The following is a 16565-nucleotide window of genomic DNA, read 5'->3' on the forward strand; positions in this document are numbered from 1 at the left end:
CAGCCCCTTCTCCTCGCCTTCTTCTTTGTCGTTCATCCATCTGTTGCGCGCGGTGCACTCTGGGATAGGGCAACCTGCCGTTTGGCTGGATTGTTCGCGGCGCTGCGCTGGCTGCTGCGTCGGTTGCGTCTGCTCCCGTTGGCTTTTCTGGTGGCCGTCGCGCGCTGGTGTGTTCCGCGGGTGCTTGTGTGTGCGTGGCATTCCATTGGATATAACTGCTGCCACTGCCTGAAAAGGTAAGCTGTACTTCTTTGCAGCTGTTCATCCAGACGCGCCGCTTACCCGGGGTTGTCTCCTCCAGTCTGTTTTTCTCCTCATTTGGGGACGAAAACGGAGTTTCAACAGCCCCCGTTTGACGCGCAGCCCCTGCATCCACTCAAGGACGGCTCCTAGCGAGCGCGTCAGGCCAGTGTGGGAGGCGAACGCCAACCTCTGTAGAGATTTTCTCCTCGTCCTAGGGTATAGCGGTGCTTTTTTTCTCGTCCCGTCCAGTTTAGGCCTAGCCTTTGTGTGTGCTGCACAGCCGCGTATGTAGTGCGCCGATCGGACTTTGAAACCGTTATGTCCGTTGCTTGTGCGCACGCTTTGGTGGAAATAGTGGCGAATGACTCGGCGCACGCGTGTGGGATCTAAGCCGAATCCATTGTCTTACGTTGTGAGGCCCCTTGTCACTACGCGACGAGCTCTTGCTGCTGACGGAAACTATGGGGCGAAAAAAACGTTCCAGCAGGGCGCCCGTGCCTTTTTCAACTCTCAGCAGCCGCGTGTGTGCCCCTGCTGCGTCGTTTGTTCGTTGGTGGTAGCACGATTTCCTGCTGTTTTACCCACACGCCAGTCCGTTTTCACTGTGTGCATCCTGAAGCGGTATCCTGATAGATCTTATGCAGCAATCGACCTCATACAAGCCGTTCTGTATTGTCTTTTTCTTCGTTCCTCATCTCGCGTGCGTGCGAGCATTTCGTCGTCTTCACTACACCAAGCTTGCTGCGCCATTCATTTAGCTCTTTATTGCAATCCTGGAGCTTGTGTACCGTTAACTGGTGCTGCCTTTTCAGTTCGCTTTCGCACATTGCAGCAGTCATTTTCGCCTCCTGGCTTTCCGAAAGGCGAGGCGCGAATGCTAATCTCTGGGACCTAACCAGGAGGCTATGCTGCAAAGAGGTGTGGGTAGTCGCGCGTTGGGTGGGCAGACGTCAACCCCGCGTTTGTAGGAACGTGGGAACTGCAGTTGGTTAACGTAACATGTTCTTTTTGTTAATCCTTGCGGCGTGCCTTTCCTTATTTACCCACTCACTCGGCGTCCCTTGCGAACAGGGATCGAAAAAATACTTTCTAGCTCAGACGAGGATGGGGGAGGGATGTTGCATCTGGTTGATTCGAACGCAGCCCCGGTAGCACGAATCGAGCGCCGCATTCGTGTCCACGTAGTTTACGTCGCGGGACCGGTGTGGCGCCGTCGGCGCGCCACTACAGTAGTTTCTAGAACACTGCCCTAGCTCTCGTAGTAGGGCCTACGTCCAATTCTTGATAAAAGGCGGGCTCTTCTTGATGCGGAACAGCTGCTGCCGCTTCACACGCCACGCGTCCGGCTGGGCCGCTCCTGTCTGAAGCGAAGAAATATATCGCGCAAGTGCTGAAAAGCACTTCCGTCACATCGTCCTGCTAAAGGCTGCGCGAATTATCCATTAAGTCCTCGTGAGCGTGAAAGTCCTCGTGCGCATTCGCAATTTAGACCCAATTTCGAGACGTAATTTTTGGGAGCTCGTTCATTTAACTTGAGGTATACAGTCTGGCCGCACACAATTCGCTCCAAGTGCTTGGTTTACTGATGCGAACCCATAATTGGGTCATCTTGGTTTCAGCGTCATATCTCTCAAGTAATGCTTATTTTATTGCGAAATTTTGATTATTTATGCCTGTGGCCTTAATCGTCACTATATGAAATTGCCGCGCTTTTCTGAACAATATTGAAGGTCTCACTTCTGTGAGAACATTTATTTTTGCAGAAAAAAAATGACGTTTTTAGAAACGAATGTGGTGGCGAACCATGCCCCATTATCCCATGTATTGTGATATGTAGCTCTCATGTGTTTAAAAAAAAAAAAAACACAGGTACAGTGGTTATCTCCAGGCTTAGAATGATTATTGCTGCTCATCTGGCAACAGCAAAAAGCTTTCTAGCATTTTGCTTTGAGCCAAATTTAGCTCTAAACGCTATGCGAGTATACCCTAAAGTGCACTGCTTATTCTTGCCCTGATTAGGTGAGATTTCACATGCAATATAATCAGGGAGTAATTACTCATTGGCATATCCACCCAGCGCAGCCCTTATTACAAATTTTCTCCACCTTGGGGGATTCGCCTAAATTTTTGACGAGCAATATAGATTCATATTTGGCTCTGAGCCTTGAGCTTTAACAGTTACTACAATGAATTAACGCCTAAGAATTTGTGCTGGCAGCATTGAAACTGCACTGATCAGCCTGTGTTTACCATCATGCTCTTTAATTCTGGCAACACCACTCAGCCCAGGGCACACAGCATCTACTGCAAATTCTTAGTCGTCAAAAGTTTCGCTGTGAGCAGTACGCAGTGAAATAAAGATGCTTACTGATTGCAGTTATAAACACTAATTGAGGAAGAAAAAGAAATACCTCCATGAGAAGAAAGAAAACGCAAATGAGTATTTTATAGTTTTGTTCGGCGTGCTGTAGAATGTGGTGAAAATATCCAGGAGGAATGCTGTTGTTGGTTTTAATGATGGCTGCATTGCCCAAACGGACATTTTCATGTCATTTGACGTTTCACCTGAATGATACACGGTGCAATGGCTGTTTCAGGCCAACCGGTAATAACCGCTTTGCAGAAAGGGCAAAAGAGCCCCAGAAAGTAAGGCAGCAAATAAATGGGAAAAGCAATGATCATGGGGATGATTACCAGGCATGATGCCCATTGAAATCGTGTATAAACATGCATTTGCTGAGGATAATTTGTAATTATGCCCCCCCCTTTTCACTCAAAAGCCTGTTATCTCGAAACATAATTTTTTGCTGCACTATTTTTTACCTGTTTCGTGGTTCGTTGAATCTAGGCCCAGTTAAAGAATTAAATACCGTGCCCTTTCTCAGTGACAAAAATATGCCCATTAAATTTTGCTCATATAGTATTCCTAGATATCTGTTTTTTGTTCCCACTCCTGTATGAGCCTGTCAAGGCTTACAGTATTAATAAAAATAATAAAAATTTGGCCACTTCAAAGATGAATCACCCAAAGTATGGTTTACACTCCATCATGCCGGATATTGGCTATTGCTTTCACTTGTCTTGGACCTGACCCAACTTATTTTTTTTCACAAACACAAATAGTTCTAAAGGTTGAGAATTACGTACGTCCTGTTTGTTCTTTCTTTGTCCGTGTTCTTTTAGCGCTTGCGAAAAATGACACGTAAAACCAACCAATAATTTATTTTCAACCCAACATTTCAAAACCAACTCTGTCCCTTCTTCAAGGGCGACCGATAGGCGAGCAGCAGCAGGGAACAGGCTTCGCTTTCCCTTTGCTATCATGTGGTGAAGGCCATTAACACATTCACTGTATTGTGCATCACCAGTGGGGTCATGTCATTTATTCGTGCTCTGCAGCCACGAATACTGTTATATAATGAGCTATGGGCCTAAGAAGGACCTCACAACCTCACGTGACAGTCCTACAGCCTAAATGTGTGACCCAGTATTCATGGCTGCACAGCATAAATGACAAATTCCAGCGATGACCCGCGACATAGTGAACATAACATACCTTCCGCGTATGTTTCTACAGCAGAAAAAATTTTGGAAGCACAAAAATTATACCCACCGTACCATTTGTGACAATGTACTCACATGAAAATTACAGAAGGTAATACAGTGGTACCTCCTTATAGTGATTTGGTAAAGAAAGTATGAAATGGTTCGACATAAAGTTTGTATTATGAAATTTCTCTAAAAACTAATGCTGTAGAGAAGCAGAATCTAGTCGGCGAAAGGACAGCAACTGAGAGACACTTTTCCGTAGTTTTACCACCGTTTTGAAGCCGCTCATGGCGATTGCAGAGGCTGCAAAAAACAGCAACAAATGTGAACTAGTTGACTTCGCAAAACACTGCAGCACGCAAAGGTGGTAGGTCAGATGCCAGCTAGGGTGGCTGCCTTGCATTACCGCGGTGCCGTGTGAAAAATTGGATGCCAGGACGGAAGTTATTGCTGTTGTCACTGCCTCTGCTCTGCGACAGTCAACATGAGTTGACGGCGGCTGCTGGAAAGCATTCGAACATGTCGCTGCTTCTGAAGCACTCAGGTACAAGAGGTGCAAACAGGTGCTGACCACCTCGCTGCCAGCTGTTCTTGCTATTATCTTTTTTGGAGCTGTTGGCAAAGTATGATGAAGCACGAACCATGGCGCTAACTCTTGCCACACCACCACTAATCATTAGTATGCAAGGGGAAGCCTGCCGCCTGCATCTGAGCGGGCACACCTTGGCACGTGGCAGCGTGATTTATTTTTTTTATGACCAACCGTGTTCAATAAAAGAAATGCGTGCGTTTGTTGAAAGTGTTTAGGAACAGTTTGATATAGCCAATAATTCATAATATCTGTGTCTGTTATAAGGAGGTCTGACTGTAAATTGCTTGAAAATGCACTGCAATACTTTGATTTTACAAGAAACTATTTCGGCGGATGTTTTGGACGATTTAGGACCAGTCTGAAGACATACACAGCTTTTGCAAACAGCATTCAGCTATTACGAAACATTAATCCATGGTCTGCACCCTGATCTCTTGCGGGCCTGGAATCTAATTTTTAGGGCAAGTAGAAGTAAATCCTTTTGATGTCGAGACACTACAGAAACCAGACATATCATTCAATACATCAGTGCAATCCATAAACTGGCTCCATGAAGCAAAAAACAGAAAAATGGAAAACGAAGACTGCAGGTGGACGGGCTCCTGCGTTTCGTGCTGAGGTTGTGCAGTTTTGTCAAATTCAGACGATGTCATATCATCGTCAGACTGAAGGGTCACTGATGCTTGAAGCACCGAAAAAAATCGGCTTCAGATGCAACAGAATCGTGCTAAGTGGGATTTTTCTGAGCGCGCGCAGTCTCTGCGGCCGACGCCGTCCCGCAAGCGCACTACGCCGGAACCTCTACTTCAAAGGCATTTAAAAAATTACCACCCTGCGGGTAAACACAAACTACTCAATAAACCAAAGTAGAATGTCTAAACAACAAACTAGATAGCGTAAAAAATCTTCAATGGCCTTGGTAGGGCTGAAATCTTGCATTGAATCCGTTTATCACTGGTGATCGATGCATAGTGGTGTGGTACGAAAGAGCTAACCTGTTTTTGAAAAGGTTGCACTATGGTGTGCTGGATCCTTGCTTGCATCTTTCTTCACAAAGTGGTTGCCATGGAAATTTTTCTCATCCTCTTCTTCCTCTGATGCCTCAAACAACTTTCAAGAGTGACAACAAGCTAGCAAAACAGTCTAAAAAACTAAGCAACAACAGTCTTGCTTGCACTACAGAAGCATCCCTACTGGGAAAACTGGCAATTACGACCAATAAAAATGTCAAACAATGTATTCTATACATCCAGCCAAATTTCTCAAGTAATACTCGCGAAAATTAAGAGAAAGCAGTCATGTAAACAAACACTCACGTCGGCCATTTTTAAATACCAGGAGGCGCGTACCTAGTCATGTTTAAATGTCTTGGAGTGTGCTTTCGGACCTGTTGCTGAATGGTTTTGCTCTTCACATTGTGTATGAATTTTTGGTAATAAATTTTAAAAATTTGAGGGCACTGATCCTTTGAGGGTGCAAAAAGTGATGAGGGGAGAGGAAAAGGTGCAATGGTGCTGAAATTAAAATTTTGACTGCAGATAACTCAGCTTCTACAAAACGTAAGAAAAAAGTCTGGAGGATATTCGTGAAGCGGCATTCTTTAGCATCCCAGGAGTGCTACACCTTTATTTAGGGCCCCTTTCAGAGCCCCTTTAATGATTGATCGTGAAAGATAGCTCAAGATGAGGAACCACTCTACTAGGAGTGGTATGAGGACTCCCAGGGATCTGTGAATGTAGAGAATGACCATTTCCGCATATATGGAGATTAACTTATTAACGCTATCACGTTGCACTCTTAAGTGTCCCCTCCATTTTTTTGGACACGGCAATATCATTTAGTGCCTCATAAGTATAGGAAACAAGGGTTCCTTTCGCTTGTTCTTCTCACGTTTGGTTTTGTCAAGTAGATGAGTTGTCCATTTTCCCCTGCACTTTCTCAAAGCCAAACTGTTGTCCTGCTCAAAAACAAGTTCCTCTGTATTTGATTCTATCAGCCACCATGGCAGTAGGTTTGTGCATTGGTGTGCTGTCTGTTACTTGGTTGTCAACCTTGAATATTTGTGCCGCTAATTGTAAAGCATACACCCACTGAGGATGTGCTGTTGGTGCCTGCCACGGGTACTGAATTATGCGCGTGCCGTGAGCTCATGGCCGTGCCTGGCATTATATGAGTGCTTGCACTCAGGAAAAACATGTCATTTTTGCAAAAGGAAAGGGAGAGGGTAGCTGTAGAATTAATTTGTTTTGCTTGTTATCTACGATGCCTACATGCCATTGTATGGGCACTGCTGCACCCATTAATGGCAAAGTACACAGTGGCATGCAGTGTCCACTGTATCTTGGTTTAGTTGAATAACTGTGGGGTCAGTGAATACAGTGTTTGCAGGCTGCATTTATTGTCTTGCTCTAGCCATCAATGAATGTGAACACTGGTGGCTGTAGAGGCTACTCGTGAAAAAAAAATCTGTCCAAAAACCCGCTGTAAGCTTCAACTATCTATGTTGAGTAGTCATATAAAGTGAACCGCACTTAGAGGAGGTTCCCTTCACTTATCTGAGAGAGTGGCTTATGTATACGCTTGTTATTTTGCTATTCCTTGTAGCCCTAAACAATGGATATCATTTTTGTATGCACTTGTTAGGCCACTGTCCTTTGATGCATCAGCAGCACCTAATGACATTGCTGATATGACATTGTGAATACATGAAATTTTTTTAAAAAACAAGCATGCTGGAAAAGAATGCCAGCAGTTAGAGCGGCATATTATATAGATATATTTTATTCTATGGTTCACTTTCTCTCCTATTGATTTGCTTCACAATTAGCGTAATGAAAAAAAAGGTGGTCGTGCATTAATAACTGTTAAGCCCCACGTCACATCATCAGAGTGGACAATGTGTTGGATTTAACAGTTTTAACTGCTCTTCGTGATGGGGAATGATTGTGTATTACACATTTCACGTTAAAATATGCACAAAGTTTGTCCAATCGTATCCTGTGTGCTGTTGCTCTGTGTAAAAACTGCACAAAATATCAAATTATTCAGTATTGCCCAATAGTTAACTCAGATAAATGTTTTTGTTTATTGACTGCACATTATTTTGCTTAATCTATTTTCATTTAATGTTAGCTAGTGTTTCCAACGATTTGTGGAATACTAATTTGTAGTCCATTTTGTAGAAAGGCTATCTCAACAAGTATGTGTGTGTGTGCAAGTATTAGTAAAAAGTGACCTGAAAAAGGATTGTGTTTTGATAAATATTTTCTTTTCTGCTTCACTGTGCAGGCTAAAACTGGGTGACATTTTCTCCACATCTGTTCAGCCTCGGGAATAGACTGTCAGAGACATGGTGGACTACTACGCAGTCCTCCTTGTCTCCAGGAGTGCCACCACTGATGATATCAAGAAGGCGTAAGTCTGAATTGGTGATGATTTTTTTTTCTTTTTCTGCTAGTTTGCATTGTAATGATGTCCAGGGACGAAGATGAAGATGAAGGAATGCCCAGCGAAACAAAGCGGCGAAAAACTGACTTTGCAATTCGACTGGGCAAGTTCCACTCGGCCAGATGTAGCTATCTCGTCACTCCAGGTTTAACCAGGGCTAAACCACAGCCATTTTTTTTCTTCTGCTTTTTAATTATCTTTAAATATTTAACCTATTAATCTCCCATTGACAAACACCACAAATTAAAAAAAGAACATCCCCTATGCTTCTTGGTTGGCTGTTGGCTTCTGTCATATAGGCCATATGAGCCCATTTCCATTCTTTCGCTTTCCTCTTTCCCAGCTGTCCTGTCCCTGTCGATAGCAGATGCCGTGGCAGCAGCACCTTTGCTTTCAGTCAAGCACTAATAATAATGTGTAAACTTGGCTACAAACTCGGAAAAGGAAGGGAGAGCAATGCAAACAGTCCTACTGTGGAAAATCCTGCATTCTGGTTGCCTTCAAGCCAAGAGGTTTCGTGCGCCGCGCAAAACTAGAGTTCCGCAAAACATTCTCATGTAAGGATGATATGAAGATATAGCCCTATCACGCCATCACAACGTCGGCTGCGCACTTTAGAGGCATCTTCATAAAAACGAAACTTCTCTCAAGTGCTCAGCCTTGTGGCGAGTCACACCACCCAAGCACGGGCAGCCACTCTTACTCTTGGCAGCACTTAAACAAATTATCTTATGTTCAGGGACGGCAGAAACTTGAGCGGCATCACGCCAATTTCGATGTCGCAAAAAAGTTTGTCAGCTACTGGAGAATGCAGCGAGAGCACCTTTTGAATACCGAGAGTATAGGCTTGCATGTGCCGGTTGCCTTAGTTGCACGTTGCCGGTCGGAACATTGTTGGTCAACCAATGCAACATTCGAACCTTTTTTTTTTCCGTTTTGGTTCCAAATGCTAGAGGGTCGATCTATATGATGTACCGACCAATATGTGAGTGAATACGATACTTATTTCTTGGGGAGTACTCTTTCTCAACCAAATTCGTAAATGCTTGTGTAGCCATATTTGCAATCTTCATCAGTGCTGTTGAAGCGTTGGGTTGCTGGTAGTTTTCTTGATAAAAAGTGCTCATGCCTTAGTTAACTTGCACGTATGTGTTGTATATGTGCAAATTTGTGCATTAATACTTTGTGCAGGTACAGAAAATTGGCCCTAAAGTGGCATCCAGACAAAAATCCAGACAAGAAGGAAGAAGCTGAGAGGAGGTTCAAGGAAATATCTGAAGCCTATGAAGTTCTTTCAGATGGTGAGTGTGGCAATAACTTCATGCTAATGCAATTCTGGTGGATGTAGCAGATTTTGCAGCAGTGGTTACATTGTGAGATAGCAAGCTGTGGTTTAGAGCTGTTTTTGTTTGCACTGCACTTGCAGCTGACCAGAGCTATCATGATGCTCACAATTAATTTGCAGTTTCCAACAGCATACTGGCTATGCAAATTACTTAAAACAAGCTTTGCTTTTATTGCATAGCACAAACAAGGCGTAATAGAGATGTCGAGTGTTTAGGGGGGAGGGGGGAGAGAAGGTCCTGGAAAAAAATTGGTATTAATGGAGTCACAGTTATGAAATCTTCAGAGAACCTGTATTTTTGCTTGTCGATTTCAAATATGCCATTTAATTCTAAGTACAAGAAGTCCTTGTGCACTTATCCAATATGTTATGTAACTTTTTGCCGACAGCTTTCAAGAAATTTTCCTGTAGGGAACTTGCCAGATTGCATGCCTTTCTCTTGACATCAAGGTATGCAGTAAGGATAAAATTATTATCCTGCCTGCCATAAAAGTTGCGTTAAATTATTTTTTGAAGTTGTCATTTCAGAAATGTGCAACTTCAAAACCCTGTAACCTCACTTGTATGATAGGCAGGATTATGATTTTATCCTTGTTGCATAGCTTGATTTCAAGAGAAGCCAGTGGCATGCATTCTGACAAGTTCCGTGCAGCTAAATTTCTTAAGCAATCAGCAAAAGTTTGCAAAATATATATCAGTGCACAAGGACTTCTTTTACATAAATTACATTGTTGGAATCGCCACACAAGAATACACATTCCCTGATGTTTTCATAAATGTGGCTTCATTAGTAAAAATTTTTATAGAGCAGCGTGGAAAAGAAAAAGAATGTAGCATACCCGTTTCCATAAGTCATGTCTAAAATACTGCTGGGTGCACTGCATGCAGAGTTTAAAACTGAGAATATTCAGATTCTTAAGTTTAGAATGGCTGACACCTTATTTGAGTACAGGTGAAGGCCAAAGTGACATGCGCAGCTATGCTTGCCATGGTTCAAGTAGTGATCCTGTTCAGTACGAGTGAAGGCAGTGGTTCGAAGCTGCATTGTTTTACCAATGGAGTAATCCTGCTTGATGCTTGCTGATGAAACACCTCCTCTTCATTGGTGTAGAAGACACCAGGAAATCTTCAGTATTCAGGCCTGCCTTCATGAAATCTTGTGACTGTGTGTAGTTTGAGAATTAATTCTGCATGTGTCTTGAGTCTTCCTCCTCAGCAGTTTTTAAAGTGGAGTGACACTCTTTCCTACAGACAAAAAGCGCAAGGTATACGACCGTTACGGCAAGGAGGGCCTGAACGGCAGTGCCGGTGGCATGCGGCCGGGTGCACGCCACAACCACCACCACTTCAACGGCGGCATGGGTGGTGTGGGCAGCTTCTTTGAAGATGGTTTTGCGGCACCTTTCTTCAGCTTCACCTTCCGTGACCCAGAGGAGGTGTTCCGGGAGTTTTTTGGCACGGACTCGTTCCATATGTTCTTTGACAGCCCATACTCATCCAGCAACACGGGTCGCCAGCAGCCGCACCACCACCTTAACCAGACCAGGCATTGTGAGTATGGCACTGCTTCTTTCACTGTGGCTAAGCAAGTTTGTGTACTCTAGCAGCTAGAAAGCCCGTGTGCAACGTTGGCTACACATAATGCAGGAAGCAGCATCTAAGCTTATACCTTGCCTTTGACGAGCTCATTCACGCCTGAGGGAGGCCCATATCATATTCATAATCTGTTGCAAAAAAAAAAATAAAAAGGATGCTGACATGCAGTGAATGGAATTAAGGCTTCTTTTTTTTTCCTTGGGGCTTCGATTCATAGAGCACTAAGAGCTATAAGAAGAAGCTGCATGTTTGAAAAAAGAAACTGGTTTTGAAGTGAGCTTCCAGTCGTTTTATTTTGCATGCGACAGTCTCGTGAGCAGCCTATGGATTGGATAATTTGGTTGGGTCTAACAGACCAGGTTTAAAATTTTTATTGGGAAGACCAGTTGGTTAATTTGTGATGTGCTTTCCAGGTGGTGCTTTTTTTTTTTCTATTTGCAATTCAATTTTGGGTGCTATCTACACATAGAAGTGAGGAATTTGCTTAAAATGAGGCAGCAGCTTGTAGATGCGTACCAATTTCTTGAACCTGAGATCTTAGAAGCAGTCATGCCAAGCGACTTACCTTGTGTAGCAGGGGGCTGACATTGGAAAGGGAAATGAGCCACACATACTTAAATCCTTCACAAGCATGCTGCATTTGTGCAGCCTTTGCCTTATGATACCATGACACTTATTGTCATTTATACATAGGTTCCTTCGTTTTCAGTTATTTTTTCATCAGTTCGGGGGGTAAAAATAGGGCGATATTTTTCAAGCTCAAATTCAGGTGAAAATCAGGTTATTCACAAAATTTCCATAGCTCAGATTTTTTGGGGAGATTTTTTGCCACAGAAGGCTGTTTTTTTTTAAGTTTGTTTTTCTGCTTGATATAAAATGCTCTATCGTTTGCTCATCAGTTTATAAACAACATGCAAATTGCAGGTTCTTCTAAAAATTGTTTAATAATTGAGTTTTTTCCTAATCTATTACAAATATTTCATTGTATAAGTTACCAATCTCCTTCAAAGCACTCCTGCGTCTGAGCAAGACTGGCCTGCCAAGGTCCTTGGACGAGGGTGCCGTTACCTTGGGTAACACTTAGCTGTATTCATTTCGATAAGATATCTTGTCGATAGCCATGTTTTTGCCTCTCACTTCTAAACTGCCCCTTTCAAACTTATTCTCAAATTCATCCTCATCTAGGAAACAAGCGTTAAGAGATTTAATTATGCCTAGTTAACCTCGGACACCTCTGGGGAATAACCACTAGATATCCTCAAATTTTCTTGCAGTCTCTTCAGCTTTGTGAACTGGAAAATCATTGTTTAGAAAGCTCATTTTCTGGGGTAAATCGAGTTTTATGTGATTTTTTGAAACTATGTTCGGGGTGCAAGAATTGGGAAATATCTGGTTTTACCCAAAACGAAGGGCCCTATTTATACGCAGTGTATCATGCTTCTTATGCTTGTCAAGTGATGTTTATTTTACACTTACTCCATTTTGAGACAACAGTGCATGTGGCAATAGCTTGGAAAACGGAATGCTGGAAAGCATACCTGAAGTGTCCGTACTTTACATTTAGCTTTCTTGGGCAGTACTCTTAAACTAAGCAAACTTGGATGCCATGAAAGGTTGAAGTGCCTGGGAATATCACTTTTCTTGGCATATGATTTTGTGTGAAAGCAGTACAAACTTTTGTTTCATGAGGTCAACATGTCACACTAGGCAGCTGTTAGTGAAGTTTTCGTTATTCAGTTGCCGTGCTCCTTTAGGTTTTAGAACAAAGTTATGTATACTAGGGGTGCAATATTATAAGCAGTTTTAGCTGTACATGTTGGTTTGCAAGGCAAATTTCTCTTGCCTTGTCAGAAGTGCACAGCATGTGTGTAGCTCATTTTTTTGCTCTTGCAAGCATGAGTGGTCTTCTGTGCCTGTTGCATGCGAAAAATGACGGCACAGTGTTATTTTGACAACAGACACTGGTTATCAGGATTGTGTAGGAGGTGCACCTACATGGCAGTGTTTTTCTACATGGCTGTTTGCATTTAGTCAAAATTTAGCACTCTGTCTAAGGGGGCACATAATTGTGCCGCAAAACTAGACAGGGGCAGTTTTTGTTCCCCCTCGGCCACTGGTTGTTATCTCTTCTGGATTTCAGCACCTCTTCTGAGTCACCACCGGGCAAATGTTGAGGTTGGAGGTCGCAGGGCTGCGGCCCGTAACCGTTTCTTGCACGGACATTCAGGTGTGAAAAAGCGGTCAAGAGGCTGCTCCCTTTTTCTGTTGTCTTCGTTGAGTTGCATCCTGCCTCGCTCCCCCCTCATTTTGTCTTGCTTCATGCACAGCAAAGCCACATTCTCTACCTGTTTTGTTAGCACCTTCCCCCGTGTGTACACCTTGGCTGGCCACATACCTGGGTTTGGGTGGCTGTTGGGGTTTGCACCTGCTTCTCACTTGTCCACGCAGTTGCTTATTTGGTTTGTGCCTGTGGTGGTCCTCCCATTCCCTGCTGTCTTTTTCAGTACTGCTGTTGCGTACCAGAGGATTTGTGGTGACTGCTGAGTGGAAGCAGTGGGCAGACAGTGAAGGTCCTGCGGTGTTGACAGCTTAGTGTTGATAGTGCTGACAACCTAGTGGCTTTAGCTAATACCTTGGTTGAAGCCATCATGATGTGCATGTCAGGCTGGTTTGCCTGGCTGTTGTGTTCAACTTTCATATTGATTCTTTGGCAAAGGCAATTTAGTGCCTGATATGGTGGGCTGAGTAGAGTATTCGTCTAGATATTAACATTAGAAATACATTACAACATTTACTACACTGCTCATGGAGCTAGTGCATTTAATATGATGCCATGTTTAGCGCAGTGTAAATTTCTAGAGCATATAGGAAAACATTCAGAAACTGGCCTTGTTGATTTTATCACATGAAGCGAAGTAAACATGGTATCATTAGCAGTGGGGCTCCTTTGAATTGTTCTCATGTCACCTGTAGTGCTCACCTGACCCATTGGCTGTTCAGTTTTATAGAACTAGTTTAAATATGCCAGTCTTGCATGCAGTGAATGTTGTTATGGCTGCAACCAACGTTCATTGATTCATTCAGTATTGTAGATTAATTAATATTTGTTAGTAGCAAATAGTACGGGCAACATAAAATCGACTTCGCACTGTTTTAGATGTGCTCATAAAACAGCGAGTTATATTTCATTCCGTTTACATCACATCAGGCAAGGTTATCATATGTTCTAACAGCCTCAGGTATTTCAGTTTTCTTGCCTTTTCCAGAGTGTTCTAAACGCATAATGAAAGTGGCTAGATGTTTTGGTAAAGCAAATGAACTAGTCATTGGCACTCATATATCTTGATGCCGCCATCAAGTGACTGAGTGCTCCCGTAAATTTTGTATTCTTAAATCATTGGAATTCAGCTAGTGCTGAACACTGGGGCCTGAAGAGATTGTTTACAGGAAATGGCTCAACAGCCATGCACTGTTCTGTAGCATGGGCAATTATATAATTGCATTAAGATTGTTCACTTGCTTTGTGACCTCTCTAGAGCTGCATTTAAGGTGCACCTGCTTCCTCCGTCTTTTATTTGTTCTTAACTTAGACTCGGTTGTAATGCTACTGCGTTAGGTGAATTCAGCGTGTGCTAATTACAGTGGTTCTGAGTCCTCCTCATTCTGAGCACCAAAATGTAACCAGAGTAGTGACAAACTGCCCATGTATCGAGATTTTGGAGTGTAGTAAGAAAACGCATGTGGTCAAAAATAATCAGGCATCCTGAACTGTGGTGTACCTCATAGCTGGCAGTGTTAAAGCTATAGCATGAACGGGTCCCATGTTGCAGAAAAGCTGGCATAGGCATCGTTGACCATCCACAAAACGAAAAATCCACAGAAAGTCCCCAGAGAAGTAACACAGGTGGGCCACCTAGGTCACGTGACCTTGTGACATTGTTACAGCCTGCCCATTGGATTGTGAGCGAAGTGCCCACCATGGCAGGTGGCAGTTAAATTAATGCTTGGGCATGAAGGGTTGCTCAGGAAGAGCAACCTGTGTCTCACAAGCCCTACCGATGGCGGCACCTGCCATCGCAGGGCACTAGCACATCGCTTAACCGCTGCACCACTGGGCCAAGAGTAGTATGGGGACTCCCTAAGATCTATGAATGTACAAAATGACGAATTCTGCATATAGTGTGCTCATTAACCCATTAACATTATCACATCATACTCTTAGGGGTCCCCTCTGTTTTTTTTTTCTTTTGCATGCAAAGATGCATCACTTTATTTTATTTATCACTTTATCCACAGTGCCATTTTTTTCTGGTGTTACTGTAAGGGGAGGAATCAAAACATAGCTAGTACAGCACAGTTGTAAGTAACAAGAGAACAATACACAGAAAATTCATTGCAGCATAATATGATACCAACAAACAAAAGCATGAATAATAATCATATATGTGCCTATATACATACATGCTTTCATCAACCTTGTCGTGTAGCCTTTGGCCACTCGTTCCCTTTCACATGTCAGCTATTGTGACAAATATGCAACAAAAATCTAGTAATGCAGGACTTGCAGCACGGTGTGTTCCACTAGTCCGTCCCTTGCTTCAGTCCTTTCTTGGTGGCATTAACTTGATGAAAACTTTTGGCTGCATGGTGGGTTAGTGTTCAGGTAATTTGTTAGGATATGAAAAAAATTTTAGGGGCGGGGGTTAAACTTCACTCTAAACTGTGTGCGAGCTTCTGACCACATCCATGTGCAGTCATTCACGGTTCTACCCGAGTAGCATATATTGCCTGCTTATTAAAGCTGAGATACAATTATAAAATGTGTAGACCATGTGATCATTGGCATGTAGCTGACACTGTCAGACAGACAGGAAGGACAAGTGGTTTTCGGGGTGGTGAAAGAGTGAACAAAAAAAGGATGGTGTCGTTGGGTGTGATGTAACACGAATATTGCATAGAGCAAGGTGCAGACAGACGACATACAAAAACACATCAAGGTACACAATGGATACTGTGTGCTTGCATGCCAGGCTCTGTTTCCTTGGAGTTTATGCCTCTTTATGTGAAAAAATTTTGGGGACTGTGCATTTCTTTGTGTAGAACTGAAGTTTTTAAAGCGCTGCCATTTCACAGCAGCTGGCACATTTCTTCAGCAGATGTCTATCGTAAAGATTCAGAGCCAACTGTCTCCTGTATTTTTATGCAAGCCACTAGCTGCCCATCGACACTAGCAAAGCAGCGATGCTAGCTCTTATTGGTTGATATAACCTCTATTATTGGGAGTGGCTAAACTGTGCAGTGCAGCAGTGCATACTAAGAACATAGGCAGACTGTGCAAGCATAAAGGCTTTGGTGCATCAAATATGTTGTTATTGTCTGGTTGCACCACATGGTTTTCTTAGCTGGAGTTTTTTTGTGCACTGGCTAGGACAGCAACATTGTGCACCTCATGTAGGCTACAAGTATGCTTGAGAGTAGCCTTCATGTGTCAGTAGAGTGTGAACCTTGGCTCTTATCATCAGACTGTGAACCATTTTGCTGTTTTGAGGCAGAATAATGATAGCAAACATTTTACGGGCAAACTTAAGGGGGGAAGAGGGTCATAGAAAAAAATTTTTATTAATGAAGTCACAATTACGAAATCTTCAGGGAACATGTATTTTTGCGTGCTGATTCCAAATATGGAATTTAATTTATTGTACAACAATTTCCTGAGCACTTATGCAATATGTTATGTAACTTTTTGTGGAGAGCTTTCAAGAAATCCTGCTGCAGGGAACTTAACTAGAATGC

The 16565-nt window shown here is 43.1% G+C and overlaps 1 protein-coding gene across 4 annotated transcripts in view; it reads left to right on the forward strand.

The window, feature by feature from the left end:
- The window catches only part of LOC144125770 (dnaJ homolog subfamily B member 6-like), a 262555-nt gene that overhangs the window by 233550 nt on the left and 12440 nt on the right, over positions 1 to 16565 (forward strand). Inside the window, exons 1-5 of one of the 4 annotated variants that reach the window (XM_077659451.1) lie at positions 55 to 236; positions 7673 to 7798; positions 9023 to 9132; positions 10428 to 10727; positions 12913 to 12999. In XM_077659451.1, coding sequence (XP_077515577.1) covers positions 7734 to 7798; positions 9023 to 9132; positions 10428 to 10727; positions 12913 to 12999 — 562 coding nt within the window. In that variant the 5' untranslated portion in view covers positions 55 to 236; positions 7673 to 7733. Of the gene's footprint in view, positions 1 to 54; positions 237 to 7672; positions 7799 to 9022; positions 9133 to 10427; positions 10728 to 12912; positions 13000 to 16565 lie in introns of those variants that run through there. The other 3 variants (XM_077659452.1, XM_077659453.1, XM_077659454.1) reach the window with 3 other exon arrangements.

Source organism: Amblyomma americanum, chromosome 3 (genome assembly GCF_052857255.1).
Source record: "Amblyomma americanum isolate KBUSLIRL-KWMA chromosome 3, ASM5285725v1, whole genome shotgun sequence".
Classification (NCBI taxonomy): domain Eukaryota; kingdom Metazoa; phylum Arthropoda; class Arachnida; order Ixodida; family Ixodidae; genus Amblyomma; species Amblyomma americanum.